This window comes from Triturus cristatus, chromosome 3_2 (assembly GCF_964204655.1).
Source record: "Triturus cristatus chromosome 3_2, aTriCri1.1, whole genome shotgun sequence".
In the NCBI taxonomy this organism is placed as follows: Eukaryota; Metazoa; Chordata; class Amphibia; order Caudata; family Salamandridae; genus Triturus; species Triturus cristatus.
The window spans coordinates 1,213,889,041-1,213,909,735 of NC_140584.1; the positions used below are offsets into that span (position 1 = coordinate 1,213,889,041).

At 48.4% G+C, this 20,695-nt stretch overlaps 1 protein-coding gene across 3 annotated transcripts in view; it reads right to left on the reverse strand.

The window, feature by feature from the left end:
• Positions 1-18,491, reverse strand: part of LOC146859478 (uncharacterized) — a 160,108-nt gene extending 141,617 nt beyond the window's left edge. The window contains exon 1 of one of the 3 annotated variants that reach the window (XM_085650194.1): positions 18,288-18,471. In XM_085650194.1, the coding sequence (XP_085506320.1) occupies positions 18,288-18,431 (144 nt within the window). In that variant the 5' untranslated portion in view covers positions 18,432-18,471. Of the gene's footprint in view, positions 1-18,287 lie in introns of all 3 variants that reach the window. The other 2 variants (XM_085650193.1, XM_085650192.1) reach the window with 2 other exon arrangements.
• Between the last annotated feature and the right edge of the window lie 2,204 nt (positions 18,492-20,695).

Genomic DNA, 20,695 nt, shown 5'->3' on the forward strand with positions numbered 1-20,695 from the left:
TTGGCATTAGCTTTTTTTTTGCATATGCGATACCTTTTGCATTAGCAGAGAGAGAGTGAGGTAGTGAGAGAGAGAGAGAGAGAGAGAGAGAGGTATTGAATTAGAGAGTGAGGTAGTGAGAGAGAGTGAGGTAGTGAGAGAGAGTGAGGTAGTGAGAGAGAGTGAGGTAGTGAGAGAGAGAGAGTGAGGTAGTGAAAGAGTGAGGTAGTGAGGGAGAGGGATGTTGTGAGGTAGTGATATATAAGCATAGAGTGATGTTGTGAGATAGAGAGAGAGGTAGTGAAAGGAAGAGTGAAAGTGAGTTAGTGAGATAGAAAGAGTGAGGTAGTGAGATAGAGAGTGATTGAGGTAGTGAGTGAGAGAGAGTGAAGTTGTGAGGTTGTGAGCTTCTAATTCTGAACTCTGCATCTTATTAATTTTCGGTCAATGCATATACGCTGTTCTCTTAAACCTACTCTGCACATTTCTTTGAAACCTCGCTGGTTTAAGGTCGTTCTGTGTAACACAATACATTCATAACATAAATTAAGCAGTGTGTCCTGCTAAGGAGATCACGTCCGAAGGCCTCACTTGGAGCAATTTGCTCTGCTCTGTAGTGTTTATCGGCAGCATTGCCTCGTGGTGTTTTTTTCGGATGCCCATCTGAAATACTAGCAGTTGGTAAAGCCGGCGACCATGTAAAGCCTGTGCGTCGCAAGGCTGCAGCGAAATTAGCCAATTGTCTTTGTTTTTTAATTTCATGCTGCCGTGGCTTGCGTGCTATTGTTTTTACTGCACTGACATTTTCAGAATTCTGCACATTTCTTTATCGATCTGAAAGGTGGGCCCTGCCACCCTTCAGAGTCGCTGGGGTGCTTAACTTGCTAAAATAGTGCACAGGTCTAAAGTTGTTCTTAGGAGCCCGCCGCTGCCGAATGCCAGGGCTGCAGACTAGTATTATTCATGCCAGTTCTTGATTCTTTCTTCCCTAAACCCACACGTCCTATCTTTTTAGTTCACTCTTGCATGTTCTTTTCCCCCTGCTTTCTCCCCACGTAGCTGATTTATGTTATCGTTATCTGCGTCCTTCTTTCAAACTCTCTTCCTACGCTCCTCCATTTTGCTTTAGCTCGGAGTCGGATACTGTAAAACAAACCCGCTCCCCAAAACTGCTCACCGCCTGTCCAACGTGAGCACCGGACAGAGCGGGCACGTTTCGTCATTTCTGAGGCGGGCCCCCGCTGCCCCAGCGCGCGGCGTTGCAGTGTCCGATTGTCCTCACGATCAGCCCTTGATAGAAGACTCCGGCCTGCAGCCTTCTGATGCCGAGCGGAGAGCAATCCACTTCGAGCGGGACAGAGGCCGCAGAGATGGCAGATCAGATGGGTCTGGCTGTGTTTGAAGGGCTCGCAGGCTTCATTTGAATACAATGAGCTCCCATGAATGTATCGCCCTGGACTCTGGCCAGGCATGGGGGGCATTCAGCCTGTGAAAATGACCGGGCTGTGTTTTTGTTTTTAAAACAGTTAACCCCTTCGGTGCTCATGACGGAACGGTTCCGTCATGAGCCACGGTTGAGCTGTGCTCATGACGGAACCGTTCCGTCATGACCACGCCCGCGCAAGAAACCGTCAGCACAGCGGCGGAATTTGCGCAGCATGGAAGGGGTTAAAGAAACGGCATTGTTATTTACAATGTCAATAGCTTAATCACTCACTGTTCGCTCTGTTGCATATCTCTCAATGTGTAGAGCACACGCAACAACAGTACCAACTCGCCTCACACGCAGAACAAATGTATTGCACCCAGAAGCAGTGACACTTCCCACGCACACGTTGCACCAGATTCTTCCAAAACACAGACAAGCTTCCCTCCCGCACAACAGACTAAAGTGGGCAACAGAAGCAACGCAAGCATCATTCATGGGGTAAGCGCAGCATGGTCACCCGCACACAGCACACGGACCGAGCAGATATTTTAAGTCCGTATATGTTAAGTTCCTGCGTTGCGTAGAGTTTTGTTAATTGTCAAGTTTTGTCATCTGCAGACTCAACACATTTTCAATCGAAACCCCAGTTGAAGCCAAGTTAATCCCGTCAGGCTCGATTCCTCTGCGGCTTGTCTTTGTTTTCTGCTACGGCCAGCAGTCACTTCCAAAACGAACTTCGCCGCCGCCTTCCTGCTGCGGCGTTGCAAGAGCAGTTTTCCGTGGGAGTGGATTTGGGGCGGGGGAGAGAGCCGCTGTCTAACTCACTCCCAGGCTCACCTCTTCTCAGGTGTTCTTTCGAATGGGGTCCAAGTTTGCGCCTGCGCTGCCCGGGGCCACCAGCTCTACAAAAAAAAAAGTGACTAACTGGCGGCAAATAGATACTATGGAAAGGAGTGGAGGAGGAGGAGGAACCCGAGGAGGAGGACGCACGAGCGGATAGGGTAAATGAGAGAGTTGGTGATGAAGGAGGTGGGAGAGCAGAAACAAGCACGTACCCAATGAGAAGATCGCCACCTGGCTGGAGGACTGCAGGTAAGCCCCGACTTTGGAAACTTTTTGCTGCGCAACTCTTACGCGTCAGTGTGTGGGGGCCAAGACATCCTTCCATCAGGAAACAAGCACACCACCGCCTTTCTCCGAGGCGAAGCAGAAATGCCTCGGAGAAACGCAGAGGCGTTTCAGATTCGGGGGCGTGTTTTTCTTTTCTCTCCTCTTGCCATTGGCTGGAGGAGAGAAAAACACGCCTAAAAAGGGCGTGGCTAAAAAGTGGAAAGAACAGCTAGGAACACGCCCCCGAATCTGAAAAAAACGGAGCCTATTTTGAGGGACGGCTCTCTCCTCCAATGGCTGGCCTCCGTTTAGGAAGCCAGCCAATGGAGGAGAGGCAAAAAGAGAGGCGGGCTAAGGAGCCACTCTCAGAAACATTAAATCTCCGACTTCCGGTTCTGCCTTCGGCAGACCGGACGGTCCTCGACCTAAAAAGTGTCATTTGCCAGGCCCAGGCCTATTTGTAATAAAATGTAATTGGGCCCGTTTCAGGGTCTGGTGGTGGTCCTGCTGCAGGCCCAGGGATAGTCAGTTAGCCTAGAGCTGAGTGAGAGTGCTGGCAGAGACTAACGAAGCTAGCCTAATTAATGTGCCCTGCTTTTTTCACTTTCACCTGCGTGTACGAGGCACAACTATGGGTGTCAGGACATTTTTAAATATCATACATTAGAGCCCAAGGTTGTTCCTCATACGTGCAAGTGAAGGGAGCAAGGCACATTCATCATTTGGCATGTCTGTGCGCAGCGCTGTCACTCAGCTGCATCTGGAATAATCCCCTGCTGGGCATGGCATCTCTCTTCACACCTCTGGGCAGCTGGGCCCCCATGAGGCATGAGCCCTTCTCCTTTCCGTGTCCGTGCATCTGCAGTTAACCAGACCAGGTCTGGGCACATCTCTCTGTCCCCCGCAAGTCTCACGGGGCCTACGCTAACCCTACACTACACTAACCCTGCTGCCAGGGCAGCTGCTCTCACCTCTTTGGTGTCTCAGACATGTTACGAATAATGCCCGTGTCCCAATTCATGCCTGAAAAATCCAAGAATGTCAGACTATATTTGTAATTTACATACACAACCTGAGAACTATGGCTGGGGCATTTTTAAATATGCCCGGGAGCCCAAGGTTCTCAGCTATGTATGTAAATATACATATGATGTTTTCAATCTTATGGCATGAGGGAGACACTGAAGAGGCGAGAGCAGCTGGTGGCTTAGTTGACTAATGCGTCCACTCTAGGGGCCTGTGTTCGACCTCATGGTCACAGGTACAAATCCTGGGGGGTCCACTCAGCCTTTCATCCTACTGGGGGTGATAAAATGAGTTCTGTTAAGTTGAGAAACAATAAACATCAGTTATTCAGCGTCAAGCACCTTCTGCACTGTGTGACAGCTACCTTCCCCCTACCACCTGTCCGCTGCTGTCCAGTGCTCCCCCATCCAGCATTTCATTTTTTAGGGTTTTTTTTTTTCTTTCTTTGGTAAGACGCGACAAATTCGTACCAGGCCTCAGCTTCCTATTTTCAACACCCCATGCACTTTATTTAATCATATTATATTACAGTTCTAAAATTACTGGCGGCCATGTTGAAAAAGAAAATTAGAAAAATGCTAAATTGGCTGCCTGTGCTTCATGACACGTAACACATGAGCATACATTGGTGGCCATTTTGAAATAGACTTTATTATAAAACCCATTCTAAGATAGGTGTGCATGTTTCATTATGCTCTGGCGACGAGTCAAAATTACCATATCCCAATGCAAACAAGCACTGGCAAAGCAAATGTCTCTGCCTTTCAAAAGATAAGCACTTCTGGATTTGTCATTTCTTGTTCTCATCATGGTTGGAATACTATGAGAAAAGGTACTGATGGGAGACTTTCTGGTCCAGGAAATATGAAGTAAGCTGTTCCAAGAGAACAACCTTGCAATCACGACGGGAGAGAAATTAACATCCTACAATAAGAGCACCTTTAGAAAGGAGATTGGCCGAGGGGCTTGAATGGTCCACCTTGGAACTGTGAACCAGGTTTGACCCCAGCCTTGGCTCAACGGGCTGTGATTCTGAGCAAATCAGAGAGAATGAGCAACAGACAATGCAAGCTGCAATGATAAAGAGTACTGTGCCACCAAACATCAGCGAGTACTAGTTTAGGAGACAGTGCGCCTCAACATTGATGTCATGCTCAGTACTAGAAAACATACAACATGGCATCCGACAAAGTACTAAAGCATGGCATTTACATTATATTCCAAGGGAATATTACACAAACAGAAAATGCTCAGGCACAGAACCTTTGAAAATGTTCATCGACACAGCCATAATATTTAATTCAGACACTGCACCAGAAAATGACCGTTATGAACGAACGATGGTGGCACCTTCTAGATCACGTTTGCCAACCAGCTGGCATCTTTTTCTTCTAGGCAGTTCCTATAGTAATGGTGTGGGATGTGTTGTGGGACGCTTTGAAAGAAAAAAGTGGGACTTCAGGTCTGCCAGCCACTATGGCCCTTCAATCCTTTTTGGTTTTTCCAAAGACCACCAGGGTGAAAAGGGAGAATGTAGACGAGACAGGGAGAAAGAAACAAACAAAGAAACAAAAAAAAGAAACAAACAAGGAAAGAAAGAAACAAGAGAAACAGAGAAGAGAGGAAAAAAGGGTGTGAGAGAGACAGGCATTATAATGCAACTATGAATAATGCAATACCCATTAGATGATAAGCCTTTTACATCGGATACGGAGACATGAAATATACTTTTACTGAGTAATTAAAGGGCCACCAGAAACTGACCCGTAAGAGACGCATCAGACTCTATCCAAGGAGATGATCAGGCTATTTTGAAAGAATAGTTGTGTACCTGGAGTTTCCCAGCGACAATGGTGGGCATTTGGATATTTTTATTTATTGTCGTATTTATATAGCATGGATCTCATCACGTCGGTAGCAGGCGCGGCACGTAAAACAACAGGTTACATAGAATTAGCAACAAGCTGATTATATATTAGATATGGTCTGATACTGTCAGACTCTGGCCAAATATTGCGCAAAGCATCGAGCTACTGTCTGTGTCAGACACTATTCCATGAAACATCAGGCTACTGTGCCAGGCAATGCCTTCCTCCCACACAATGCCTTGCCTGAAGACGCTGCCACGCAATTCTCAAATACCTCCCCAGCTGAAACAGATGCTGTAGAAATGCCAGGCTACGGTGCCAGGAGACCAAGAATGCCGTGCCAAGCAGAGCCTGATGAGTTGGGAAGCATTGCTCAAATGTAGTGGAAGGAGAAGTCCGGAATACATACCACATGGCACCCAGACACCGTTCATGTGGCTATCTAGAAACCACAGACCTGCCAACAAACACGGTGCCACTGTGGGTCACACGATATCAGCACCCTTCACGAGGTCACCCGGTGAGGAGCTAATATCACATGGTGGCAGAAAAGACCAACGGAAAAACTCTACACAGAATGGTTTTCTGGCTCGTTTTTGGAGGCTCTGGGCTGCCAATGCCCATTAAGGGGTAAGCAAACACGCCAGGACATCGGCGTCAGGAACATTTTGCTATCATGTTTTGCGGAAAGGGGGTCTGGAGCGGTGAGGTTGAAAGAGTGCCTTTGGGCATAAGGCCCCACCCCTCCTAGTCCACACCCTCTTCTTACATGGTGAAATAGATTTGTAAGTTAGCAGATATGAAACCTACCAGGAGATGCCAAAAACCCTGCCAGGCGACGCCACATACCCTGCCAGGCGACGCAACATACCCTGCCAGGCGACGCCACATACCCTGCCAGGCGACGCCACATACCCTGCCAGGCGACGCCACATACCCTGCCAGGCGACGCCACTAACCATGCCAGGCGACGCCACTAACCATGCCAGGAGACGCCATAAACCCTCCCAGGAGACGCCATAAACCCTCCTAGGAGACGCCATAAACTAAACTTTCCCAGGAGACGCCATAAACCAAACCCTCCCAGGAGACGCCATAAACCAAACCCTCCCAGGAGACGCCATAAACCAAACCCTCCCAGGAGACGCCATAAACCCTCCCAGGAGACGCCATAAACCCTCCCAGAAGACGCCATAAACCCCGCCAGGAGACGCCATAAACCCCGCCAGGAGACGCCATAAACCCTGAGTCGATGGCATAAACCCTGCCAAGAAACGCCATAAACCCTGCCTGGAGACGCTATAAACCCTGACAATCGATGCCATAAACTCTCCCAGGAGATGCCATAAAATCCGCAAGGAGATGCCATAAAATCCGCAAGGAGATGCCATAAACTCCGCAAGGAGACGCCATAAACTCCGCAAGGAGACGCCATAAACTCCGCAAGGAGACGCCATAAACTCCGCAAGGAGACGCCATAAACTCCGCAAGGAGACGCCATAAACTCCGCAAGGAGACGCCATAAACTCCGCAAGGAGACGCCATAAACTCCGCAAGGAGACGCCATAAACCCCGCAAGGAGACGCCATAAACCCCGCCTGGAGACGCCATAAACCCCGCCAGGAGACGCCATAAACCCCGCCAGGAGACGCCATAAACCCCGCCAGGAGACGCCATAAACCCTGCCAGGAGACGCCATAAACCCCGCCAGGAGACGATATAAACCCCGCCAGGAGACGCCATAAACTCCGCCAGGAGACGCCATAAACCCTGCCAGGAGACGCCATAAACCCCGCCAGGAGACGCCATAAACCCCGCCAGGAGACGCCATAAACCCCGCCAGGAGGAGACGCCATAAACCCCGCCAGGAGACGCCATAAACCCTGCCAGGAGACGCCATAAACCCCGCCAGGAGACGATATAAACCCCGCCAGGAGACGATATAAACCCCGCCAGGAGACGCCATAAACCCCGCCAGGAGACGCCATAAACCCTGCCAGGCGATGCCATAAAACCTACCAATAAAGGACTTTAAACCTTCCAGGAGAGGCAAATGAGGCCTCTGCCGCCCTCTTTTATAAATGTGATGTTAATATGGGACTTTATAATACTTTGAAATGAAAGGAACTGGCGTGTTACTCTTTTTAATCATAATATGTCTCTAGTGTTTGTATTTTTAATAATTTAATTAACACTCACATTCATTTCAAGCTTTTTCTGCATCAGGTGCATATCTTTACACTTCTACTATCCTTTTCCATTATTACTCATGGGGTTTAAGGGGACATTATTTGATAGATGGAAAAGCCAATAGTGCATGTGGGCACAAACATCAACTCTTTTTTTAATTGGGTGTCCTGAAAGATACAAGTAAATTGACTGAGTTTTTAACGACGGATTAAGATATTTCATAATCCAATTATATTAATACGCAGACATATTATAATAAATGGTTCATCAGGTTCCAATTAATATGTTACACAGAAAATGTCCTGGTAATAAAAAAAAACTTCAAAATCTAGATAAAATATAGGGGGGGAGGGGGCGTGGCCGATTATGACGCGCCTCACAGAGCTCCGGCAAGAGCGATTAAATCAGTACTATATCCTGCAGTCTAAAGCCACTGACTCACCTACTTTGGTATGAATCTCCCCCTCTACAAGGCAGCCTGTCTGCCGAAGCACCAAATCAGCAGAGCCCGGGACCGAGAGGCGCGGCGCGAGCCTGCGGTGCGGCCATGGTGCCCAGAGTGATCGGCTGGAGTCCGGCACTCTCGCCCCCGAAACAGCGGCCGGGACACGGCCGGAGCAGATGAGGCCATGGTAAACCCGGGGCCGCGCGGCCGCGGGCCCTGCGACGGACGGCCGGCCAGCGGCAGATCAAGAGAGCCCGCAGTGTGGCGGCCGCTTCTGCGGAGGCACAGAGGAGGAGACCGAGGGCTGCACCGGGAGAGCTCCTCAGCCGATCACGGCCGCCGCGCGCCCCGATGCCGAGAGGGCGAGAGCAGGAGGCGGAGGCTCAGACCCGGGGAAACATCGCCGCCGGCACCGTCAGCCAGACGGGCCAAACACCGGCCAAGTTTGTGCTATATACTACCATCCAGAGGAAAACAGGAGCAACCGATGACTCCAGCATGAGAAGCTCCGTCTCAGAATCGGACAACCCTGAGATGTCTTCGGACAAAAAAGCTGCACACCCACTAGTTACCAGAATACTAGAACTGGAAAACTACTCATATCTGGATCACCTGCCACACGAAGGAACCACAGGACCAACTCAAGCACAAGAATGAACTGCTACTAACGCTGCAGCCACGGCAGCGAGACTGCACTACAAACGAGGTACCGGCTGCCCCCACCTGCCACTGAGATCCAACATACAGAGGGATTATTACGGTGACAAGCTCCGACAAAGACTGAGCTGCTGCTGTTGTTCATCTCATTTTGTTAGCAAGCAGGTTTATCGCACCGGTTCTGATGGCCAGTGTCTCCGGTGTCTGAAAAGAGACCCCAGGCATGCGACACACAAATCAGTAGCACACATAAGGGCCATACTACACCCATGTCGACCTGCATAGACAATTTGGCACTCACGCTCCTGACATGGAACGTGAATGTCCTTGGCGACGGAATTAAAAGAGGGTTGGTTTTGCGCCATATTAAAAGACTACACCCAGATGTAGTGATGCTCTAGGAAACACACCTCCAGGGTACCAAACAAAGGTTCCTGGGGAGAGGAACATTTAGGTTATTGGCCCACGCAGGATACACCACCAGGTCTCGGGGCTACCAATCCTGATAACAAAAAAAACAAGCATTGGCATAGCCAATAGGTCTCGCCTTTGGGACCTTATAAGTGTTTAGCCATGCAACAGTTGCATAACTAAATACTTATAAGGTCCCAAAAGCGAGACCTGTTGGCTATGCCAAGCAGCCTTGCGGCTGGGAAAGTGAAACTGATCGCGATCAAACATCAAAGCGGCCGAAAGTGAAAGTAATCGCGGCGCGCGCGCCCGCGCACATGCACATGCACTGTGGCTCTAGGCTAGCTTGGTAGCACTTTTTGGAGCCCTCTCAATAAGTCTCGCCAGACCAGCGCATGCGCTGGGTCAGGCGAGACCTAAAAAGACACCCCCCTTTGAGATATCACACCCATGAACTGATCCTTACAGTACATATGCTGGGGTGGCAGGCACATGAGACCGAATGAGATAGACCCTGATCTGAGTCTATGCCCCACCATGGCTACAGGCATGCACATTGACTAAAGTGACAGACGTCCTCTCAGAGGCACAGACCTCCTTCCATGTGATAGGAGGTGATGTAATGGACATGCCCATGGATCGCACCGGTGGCCAGGGCCACCCGGTGGCCTCTACCCCACTGGCGTGATTTGCATACACAATGGGTCTGGTGGATATATGGAAGGCACAGAACCCACAGGTTGAACAATACTCATATTTCTCAGGGGCACAAAGGGTGTAGTTGAGGCTGGATTATATCTTCATACCAACAGGGGAACTGGGAGAGGTCGGGGAGGCCGATTATTTAGCATGGGGACTATCAGACCACCCACCATTACAGACACAGGTGGGATGCAGATCCAAGGAAACAACCCCAATGGGGGGGGTCACAGCCTGGCACCTTGTAATGCCAGAGGCACCCCCATGTATTGAAACCACATGATGACCTTTGACTACCATTGTTTTAATTGACTTTTGGTGTTTTACTTTATCCTAGCTTGAATGTACAATATCAGGTTTCCTGCATGTGCCTTGTTTTCTTGACGTTTTTTTGTGTGTCTTGTAGCTGCCGAGGGGGAGAGCTTTCAAAGAGCAGAACCGCCGTGCCTGGAACAGAACGTGTGGGATGAGCATGAGAGGGATAGGGAGAAGTGTGGAATGTACTTCTTGGTCTCGAACTGCAGTGTTATAAACAGGAGTGCTCAAATGTGCATTATGTTGTATATTGGGAGATGAAGTATGTCATGCTATAGGCAGTGGTGCATAAATGTGCATTGTATTGTACTTTGGGAAGTATTATGAAGTTCTTACTATTGGCTTTGACATGCCCTCATGCCATCTTGAATTTGGTCAGCTAGGTTGAGCTTTTGCGCACACAGGCAGGCCCCCAGATTACTCAAGTCGTTTAGACTATTCAAATTCAAGGTTTTGTTTTCTGTTCTGGTGGAGACTTTCGTAAGCTTCATTAAGATAATAGCTGTATTACGTGAGAGCACAGAAGGAAAGTGAGAACTCTTTTGCCTATGGAATGCTTGCATGGAAAGTGGCCAGTTCCAGTAAGTTTCCTTGGCGCAGAGGAGGGCGTCTCGGAACAGTCTAGTGTGATTTGAACTTATAAAGCTAGGGTTTGTTGACTTCGAAACTGGGATTTGGGCCTGAATGACGGGTGCATCTACAGTGCAGCAGCTCCCGGTTTTGCGGAGTCTCTTGAACCCGGCTGTGAATCCCCCACTATGGAGTGGGCCAAGATGAAAGTTTTCAGCCGGTTATGTGTTTTATTTTTGATTATTGACATTGTGATGTGAGAGTGTCTGTGTGCACATTCAAGTCTCCAAAGGCTATAATTTTCATTGTGATGTGCGACTGTCGGTGTGCATATTTAAGTCTTCAGTGGTTGTAATCATCTGATGCATTTAGTGTATATATCTTTCTGATTCCTTGGAGTGGACATCCATCATAGAATTATCGGCTTCCACGTAGGTGGCGCTGAGAGCTTGGAAATAGGAGGCCTGCGAAAACACGAGCAGCAGCAGTCAAAAAAAAACAAGTTGGAGAGCAAGGAGGACGGGCCATCACAGCCAACCAAAGTGTTCTCTGAGTGAATTTGCCACAAAGAGAGCTAAGCACACAAAGTAGGGACATCTATAGAAATGCATCAATAACAAGCCAGTATTTCTGAATGCCATATGAAATAACAAATGGCAATTTGTGTGTGAGCCAGAGCCCATAGAAGAGGATACAACAGGTCGATTGAAGCTCAACCTAAAAACTCGCTTGAGCAGGGTCCAAGATCTTATAAGAGTGTTGTGGGGCCACAGGAGCCATGTTCCCAAGCTCCTTAGCACTGTATTGCAAGGGCGCTGATTTAAAATGGGCAAGGGGCCTACCCCCTGGTGCTGGCCAGGCAAGAGTGGATGCAAACGGACTTGCCTTTGGTGTGGCTGCTACGTGCGTAAGCTGCACGGCCATGCAACTGCCATTGAGAAATAGCCCGCCTCTGAAGGAGGCGTGGCTATCAACGATGATCGCAAACGCAGGGGAGAGGTGTGGGGACAACAAAATACAAAGTGGAGCCCAGCAGCTCCACTCCGAGCAGCTCCACTAGCAGGTAGGCATTAATTCCAAAATTATGAATGTCATAGATTGGTCCCTGGTGGACACATCGAGTTAAACGAAAAAAGCCATATTCCTTTGTGGAGGGCTATTTTCAATACGATAGTCCCTGACGGGGCATTGACAGCTTCTGGTGGCAAAGACGCTCGTGTGAGAATTGGAATGCTAGCTTGTTTTGGGCAGATAACCACTTTAAATTCTACTTCTGGGGTTTGCCTTTAGTATTAGGGGCAGACTCTAAACCCCTAGTGTCTGCTTTTTTCAACAAAGACATAGAAAAAAAACACAACCAGGATATCAAAATGGGTTTTGGGGCTCCAAAGATACAATTTTAAGATTGGAATATGTCCAGGGATCAAGAAATTTTGCAGTAGACTTTTTGTTCATATTACTTATTAAGAACAGACATAAGTAACCCAGAATTACATATCTTTGTTAAATCCATCCCAGCCATATTAGGAACAGAATTGGCAGACTACATGAACAAAGATAAAACTTTGAACTAAGTTAAAGAAAAGATCATTGAGGGTTGGCCCAAAAAAATTAAACAAACTTCAAACATTCTTGAACGTTAGGGATAATTTGTCATTAAAGGGTAATTTATTTATAAAATCAGGCAAAATTGTGCCCCCTATGGGTTCAAGGAAACACATTGGGAACATTACTCATGAGGGCCATTTAGGAAGAAACCTCACAAAGCGGATTACTGATTCCTCCATATGAATTCTTTGACAGAAAATAAAGCCAAGGACTGTCAGGCATGCAGCGTAAATGACAAAGTGGTGTACCCCAGAAAGACTTTTGATCCCCATTAAAGTGCCCTCCATCCCTTGGGACAAATTGGGGCTTGGCAGTGTATGTCCTAGACATGCTCCTGGGTTTGAAGATAAGTACATTTCAATACTCACTGATCACTTCTCCCATTTGATAGCTACGAAATTTGCAAACACAATCAACACTAAAATCCCTCATTAACTTCTTATCCGACATGCTTACCACTTAAGGCATTCCCAGCACCCTTAATACTGATAAGGGGGTCCAATTTTGTCAGAGGAAATGATATTCATTATTGATCTTTCTATCCATCATATCACAACTACTCTATACTGTCCTAAAGCCAATGGAACGGTGGAAAGGACTAAAAGAATGATCAAAGAAGCAATACGGTCAGCAATTGCATCCGCCAAACCTATTATTCAAACGGTAAAGGAAATGCTTTGGTCTTATCATACCACACCTAACAGTGTTATAGGTACGCTACCTTTCGTTATGCTCAGAGGCAGGGAACCAGGGTCTAAATTGACTCCAAATTGGCTATAGGAAAACAAAAGTGTTTTTTTGAAGAAAGAGGAGTTGAGCAAAAAATTCTAAAGCATGAAAACAAATACAAAGAGTGGTATGACAAACAAAATGGGGAGTGAATAAGTGAGAATGGAAAGTTAGACAATGCTTTTTGGTTAAGAAATCTTTTATTGATCAAAACAAATTTGACAATATCACACACTAAAAAGAATCAAAAAAGTAAAGAGCAATGTGATGATCATGGAGGATGGTCGTATTGGGAGTATGGATAGACTGGCACATTAACCCAAGAAAATGTTACAGGATATGGATTCATTTAAGAAAGGAGAAAATTCAAATGATAGCACCAAGAGCAGTAGAGGAGACAAACAAGCATTTACAATGCAATGGTCTCGGCATTGGTAAAGTTAGAGCTATTGGCATTGCTCATGACATTATTTTTGTTTATGTTTTTGTTTTTAAAACATTTAAATAAACGGCATTGTTATGAGCAATGCCAATAGCTCTAACTTTAACAATCCCAAGACCGTTGCATTGTAAATGCTTGTTTAATGTCCTTGCGAAGCTTGCTCCGTGTCACTTACATTTGCATGCAGGTGAAGTGACTGCAGGCTCGTTCATCTCCGGCCGCACATCGGTACAGTCAGTCTAAGAACACTGACATCACCCTCTGCTAGTGCCCACCCGCTCCACCTGTGCTTCTTGGACAGAGAAAGTTGTGGGTGTAAGTGCTGTGGTGGTATTACTTTTAACCACGCTTGTGGTGGTGACGTGGGAGGACTTAGGAAATGACAGTACTCCTACGCTTGCAACTGGTTCCTATGAGGATGACATAAACGGTGACCTCTAGCTCACGAGGTCGAATCTTTTACAGGGCCAATTTATGCGCTTATGCTTCAGAGGTCGGCAAACTGAATAGCTTTAAATCGGATAATAGTATATTGGCCAGCACACAGCACTTTCAAATGGGTAAATGTGATATTAAGAAGCTACCTAAACTAATTATTGCATACTGTGACCTTTATCAACCTCGGAGGGCGTGTTTATCTAGCGTACCACAGTCAGTCTAAAAACACTGACACCTCCCTCTGCTAGTGCCCACCCGCCTCACCGGTGCTTCTGGGGCACACACAGGGTGTAAGTGCTGTGGTAATAGTACTTTTAAACACACTTGTGGTGTGGACGTGGGAGGATGTAGGTAACATCACGCCGTCATTGCATGGTATGATGACATCAGCGGTGGCCTTCACACTTCTCGGGCTTTACCACTTCTACTTGTGCACACGTTTATTTTTATTCAGTTTTCTATAGCGCGGACACTATAGCAAAGACAGGTAGTTAAGTGTTTGTCTCTTCTGCTGCACCGGAAGAAACAAAACTGCTCCTCCTCCGGATGAGGTTACCCAGCCTCACATGAGCCACAAACAGGACGGTCCCACGCCCACAACAAGCGCCCCTCTCAGCTCTTTGTTCCTCGGTGTGCTATAATTACTGACGCAGCGATACACATAGTCGGCAGAGTTCAAATGCTTCCATTTGCGGCTATTATTCCCTTAAATCGACCGCTAAATAGGAGGCTTCAGACAGACAAGTGTTCATCAAGCCAAGATCACGACGTGACATTTCTGAAAGCGCTCTGCCGAGTTTCCCGGGCCTGGGAGGCTTTGTGTTGGAATATGAAGCTATATAACATGTATTGAGCGAGGATGCTTAAACTCACACTGCAGTTTATTTCAATCAATATTGCTGTTTTATGCTGAAGGTCCTCGCGCAGCGCTCCTCTCTAACAGGCTGTAACGTGTTCAGCATTAATAAATGTTGGCATTTGCTCTGATTACTCCTTCAGCGCGAGCGCCGGGCATCGAGAGACTGCCAAGTCCTATCACTCGTCGACTGAGTAACTATCATAATTTAGTAGCAGGCAGCGGAGAATTTCACTCAATTACACTGAAATTATAATAATGTCACACATAAGCAATCTGAAACCTTGGCAGCTATTCTGAAACTTGTAGATTAGGTGTTAAAATTGAATGCCCAACACGCCTCCCATGGCTTTGGTTTAAAAAAAAAAAAAAAAAAAACAGGGCTAGTTGAAATTGTCACAAATGAAGAGTTATGCCATTTAACGGGTATGCATTTAGTCGCTTGTCACCCAACCCCAACTTGACGGCACAAGGGTACTCAGTCCCCACGCACTCATTCTGGTCTCCGCCAAAACGCTTTAAGAAATACAGTGCACTAATACGCTGCTTTAAGTATCCAGAAATATTTTTGCACACCTGGTTCATAAGGTCGGGGTGAGATACGATTCCGCCCAGGTCAAAGTAGGCTGGGGTGAGGAGGCCACTCTTAAGCTTGAAGCGCCCAAAGTTAACAGCCTCGATCTCAAAGAGTCGCAGAGCCAGCGCCTCCATGTCTGCGAGTCGGGGATGAATAAATACGAAAAGGATGCGAGCGAGACACGCCGCGTTTCAACAAGCCAATCACCAACCATAGCCCAACCTCTACTAATAGGCGCAGCGTGATGGCGTCACCCGCGTGGGAGAATTAAGCAGTGACGAGAAATAATAGGAGTGATAAAAGAAATGCGTATATCCTTATTGTGTATATATTCTTGAAATGGCGTGCATACATGGTTAACAGATTTCCTTTGAAACAGCCGATTACGTGTTTGCTTTGATACTGCATGTGAAAACTAAAGGCAGGAAATCAAGAATTATCAAAGCAGCCATGTTAATGCCAGGCAAAGCAATAACAATATAAACCCAAATGGAGATGGAAATGGAGGCTCGGGTGTATACCGTAAAATATGTTGTCTACGCTGCGTGACCTTAAATGACTGTCTCCCAAGACGATACAGGAAAATCCAGTTTTGCACGAAACTCTCGTTTTTTTGCCTTCATTTGTGCCAATGTGGAGGCTCCTTTCTGATTGGTACGACTACGCTTACAGCTAGCTCTCATTGGTTATTGCAGCTCTCTGCAGCTATTGCAGACTCGAGCAAGGGCAGACAACTCCGCTGGCCGAAAGATTGACATCGTAATTTAAACTGGAAAAACAAGGCAGAGCAAAAGGCACACCACCGCCTTTCTCCGAGGCAGAGCAGAAATGCCTCGGAGAAACGCAGCGTCCTTTTCGGATTCGGGGGCGTGTTTGTCTTTTCTCTCCTCCAGCCATTGGCTGGAGGAGAGAATGTGACTTCTTGCAAAAAACACGCCCCCCGATCCGAAAAGGACGGGGCCTGATCGGAATGACTGACCTCTTCTCCAATGGCTGGCCAGCATTCAAGAGGCCAGCCAATGAAGAACAGGGGAGAAGAGGGGCGGGTTCAAGCCCCTCTTCTCCAAGTCATTAAATCTCTCGACTTCCGGTTCTGCCTTCGGCAGACCGGATGGTCCCGAGACCTAAAAAGAGGTCTCTCCATTGTGTGGTACAGAGACTATCAAATGAAGTGACAAACTTTCAGTATGTGGTCACTCCCCCCTTACCCTCAGTCTCTGTTCTCCTTGTACCCCTTTAAAGATTTGTGCCTCTTAGTTTTTGCCTTGGTGTTATTTGTGAGAAGAGCATTGCGTAGAGTAATTATTTTGGTTATCTTTTAATTTCCACTGCAATTTGGAGTTTGCAGTTATTATCTTCAAAGTTGTTAATCACATTATTGTGCTTCACTGCCCCATTTACAGCATTTTTGTCAATTATCGAAGAGAGATGTGTTGCAAGGTCTTTCCAATGGTCGATTCCTTTTATCCAGGTCCCCCCTCCATTCCCCAGCCTGGTGTCCTTCCCTAGATTCTTCAGATAGAGCTCAAGGAGAATGTTATGATGCCTGTCAGTGAAGAAACTGCACAGCAGGACAGAAGACGCACCAGTGTCATACTCGGAATAAAAGGCTTCTATAACTTACCTTCACAGTTTTATTTTCAGTTTTCCCATAATTGTAGATGATTTCATAGACGCCTAAACAGCCACTCAAATTAGTCAGCAAGAGCCTCCAAATACAACTATCAAGGAGCACTTACCTACGATGTCCAAAGGAAGATAAAGGAGAGATTAACCGGTCAAAACTTCCACCTGAAAGTGAACCCGGGAGTAACTGGGCATGCAGAGACAATATAAGCGACTTATTGAGCATGCATGAGCACTCTTATCTTGCTAATTGAGGGAGAGTAATCAATATCCCTTTGTGCTCATGAAATCCTCGAACACCAGAGCCTACCAGAAGTGAGTCCTACGTCCCACAAGATCGGTAAGAGATTTTGAAAAGCCACAAAGTGAAGTATGCAGTAGTGTGATTCTGCCTAGCCTGACATTAGTGTTTGGGAACCCAACCCAACTCTCCCTTGGACGGTGCTCCCATGCTGGTAGAGGTGTTTTCTCCCTTGAACGCTGCTGGAAGCCCATGCGCGACAAAGACATTAGTATTTTCTGGATTCAACCCGCTTGACAGGAAGTGCTGAGGAAATACTATATTTTAGGGCTCGGCTGAGAGTGTGTGGGCTGGTTGCATTTCCTGGGTGACAATTCTCATAGGTAAATGACTGGATTGAGGTCAAAGGATGTAGATGTGATATTGCTTGTGACTGTGGTGGCCAAGCTACAAACTTAAAACAACAATAGACTACGTTTAATACCTTTGCAAGGTGGACACATGGTACTTAATTTATTATTACTATTGCAAGCACATGCCTGCTGTGTTTAGACAACTGCATGTTTTCTTTTTTTAATTGTATTCTTTAAATTTAACTTGGAAATATTGTTGAGCTGGTGTGTTTTTATTGTAGTTATGTCAGCAGGTGAATGCAAGAATGAGGTGTTGGGTTGATAGATGCATGCATGAGTGCAGAGGTGAGTGACCGAGTACATGTGCGATCAGTCACTGAGTGCTTAGACGCATCGATGACACAGAAGGCGCTTTCAATCAGACGCCAGCGCACTTGTCTTTGCCACTGCTTGCTACAGCTCTTTCCTGATGCTCATTTACAGTCTGAGGGCAGCCGGGGCTCCAGGCGGACCGAAGGAATAACTAGAGTGGAAGGTACCGGCCTGCGGCTTTGACCGAATTATATGAACACCCCGAGCGGAAGCGGCCTGCGAGGGATGCCTGGAGTGACCCACCCAGAGGAGACACGCACGGTGCAGGAGAGGCCGCACTATCGCGACAAGGCCGCAGTTATCGCGATTACCGCCTCCAGGCCGCATCACAGAGAAGAGGGCTCACCTTCTTCGGCTGGGACATGGCGGCGGGCTCACCGGGGACGGTGTAATGCGGGGTCAGGGTGGAGAGGGGGTAACTGGCTCCTGGCTCGCTCGACGCTCGGTGAAGCAGCAGGACAAAAGGCCCAACAATTCGGATACTGCGCATGCTCAAAACACACGAGACCACAGATGCGTCACTGTCTATGCGCAAACAAACGTGGCACCCGGCAGGATACGTAATCGTTCATAAGGCACCGCTCAACGAAATCAACGTAGGCCTTATTTGTTTTTGGGACTGGCAGTTCTGTGCGATGCTCATTTTTCCACTGGTTAAACCACGAGCCCCCCTGAGGCCTATAAGGAGCAGTGCATTTCCCAATCAAACATGGCCGCCGCGAGGGCACCTCGATCCTAGTGCCAGCTGTATCTTCCATTGCGCATGCGCGCACTTTAATAGCCATCCTCTTTCTCTCCTTTACTTTTGTAAACCTGAATCACTTAGAACGAGCTCGTGTATTTATTTTGTGATAACCGGTGGAACGGCTACCAGCTATCACGTTGAGGTGTGACGGTGGGGGAATGTCACGACAATCAGGGGACACAGACAGTTGTATATTGGGCCAAAGACCCCGAGCGGTCTTGCGCCCCTTTATTGATACCTTCGGGCGCGCCCGCCCTCAGGGTGCGTGGATGCGTGGATGCGTGGACGTAGTGTACGCACGGGCCGGGTGGCTCCGTTACTACATCCCTCCAATCTTTTAGATACAGTAACTCCTGCTAGGGAACTGTTCAGTTCTTTTGAGCACACCACGCAAAGTCTCTTAATCTCTGGCTCAGGGTCGGATTCGGCCGGAGACCATACTTCTGGCTCCGGGAGATCTCGTTGTGTCCGGACCCACCGGCCTCGACCTCGGGTGAGGAATCTGCTTCCTCTTGGTTCCTGGCTGTTTCTTCAGTCTGTGACTCTGTCCTTGGTTGCGGTGGCGCTTCCGCCGCGTGGCTTCCTTGGACACTTGTGGGGGTTAGGTTTTCTCCCGTTTCTAGCTCTTCCACAGGCTGGTCCGACTCCGTCGTGTCCGTGGGCACTCTCTTGAACCAGGAGGTGTTTCTGGTGACTACCCGGGTTCCTCTCATGGCCGACACTATGGTGCCGTGTACATTGACCACTTCCCACACTTCTGGTTAGAATGGGGTGTGATACTTCCAGCTCGGGTGGCGGTCTTTTATGAAGACACTGTCTCCGATCTTGAGCTTCATGGGCTGAGCCCTCCGAGCTTGGCTGGCCTTTTCGTTGGAGGTCCGTCTCCTGTTCTGTGTCGCGTTTTGGTCCAAAGGTGTTGGATGCCATGAGGGACTCGCTGGTATGCTGTCTCTTGGGGCCTTTCGAAACAGGAGATGGGCCGGTGCACACCGAGTAGTGCAGTGTGGGGTTTGGCGGTATGCACTGAGGAACTGCGACAGGCATTGTTCCGCATCTTCTCCCTTGTCCACCCCGATCCTCAGGGCCCGGTTCATCGTACGCATGAACCGCTCCACCTCACCGTTCGCCTGGGGCCACTGCGGGGTGATCTTCCGGTGCCGGATGCCTCAGGAGGACAGGTAGTCTTGGAAGTCTCTACCTTGGAATGGTGGGCCATTATCAGACCGGACCTCTTCCGGCAGGCCCATCATAGCGAACGTGCGTTCCAGCACTGCCTTCACCTGGCCGAACTCCGTGGATGCCACCACCTCGACCACCGGGAACTTGGAATGCGAGTCAATCAGCACCAACGTGTGCCTTCCGTCCGGGAATGATCCGAAGTCGATGCACATTTTGGACCAGGGCTCCGGGCATGGGTCTTCGGTGATTACCGGGTGCGGCGCCGGTTCACCCCCTGTGATATTGCATGAATGGCAGTTGCGAACGGCTTCCTCCACCATAGCGTCCATCCCTGGGAACCACACCTTGCTCCTCAGCCTGGCCTTGGTTTTGGAGGCGTCCTGATGTCCTTGGTGCACTAGACGGACCACCTCTCCTTGTAGACTTCTCGGGATCACGAGGGAGACGCCTCTCAGGACCACCCCCTGGGGCCCCTCGCTGAGTTCACTCTGCACCCTCCAGACCTGTTGCCGGAACAGCTGTTCTTCCGCTGTGAGGGCTTGGACCCCGTCTAGAAAATTGCACCAGTCCCGATTTGTCAGCGTGTGTTTTACTTTAGCGAGGCACTCATCTGTTTCCGTGGCTCTGCCGATATCCCTGAAACTCGTGCCCGTACAGGTACAAGTGGAAGTGCTGGCATGCCCATTTGATGGCCAGCACCTCCCGTTCTATCTGCGCATACCGCATCTCCGTCGCCGTCAGGGCCCAGCTGGCATACACGGTGGGAACCCACTTCCACGACTCTGTTTCCTGCATCAGGTCTGCTCCTAGCCCGACGGGGCTGGCATCCA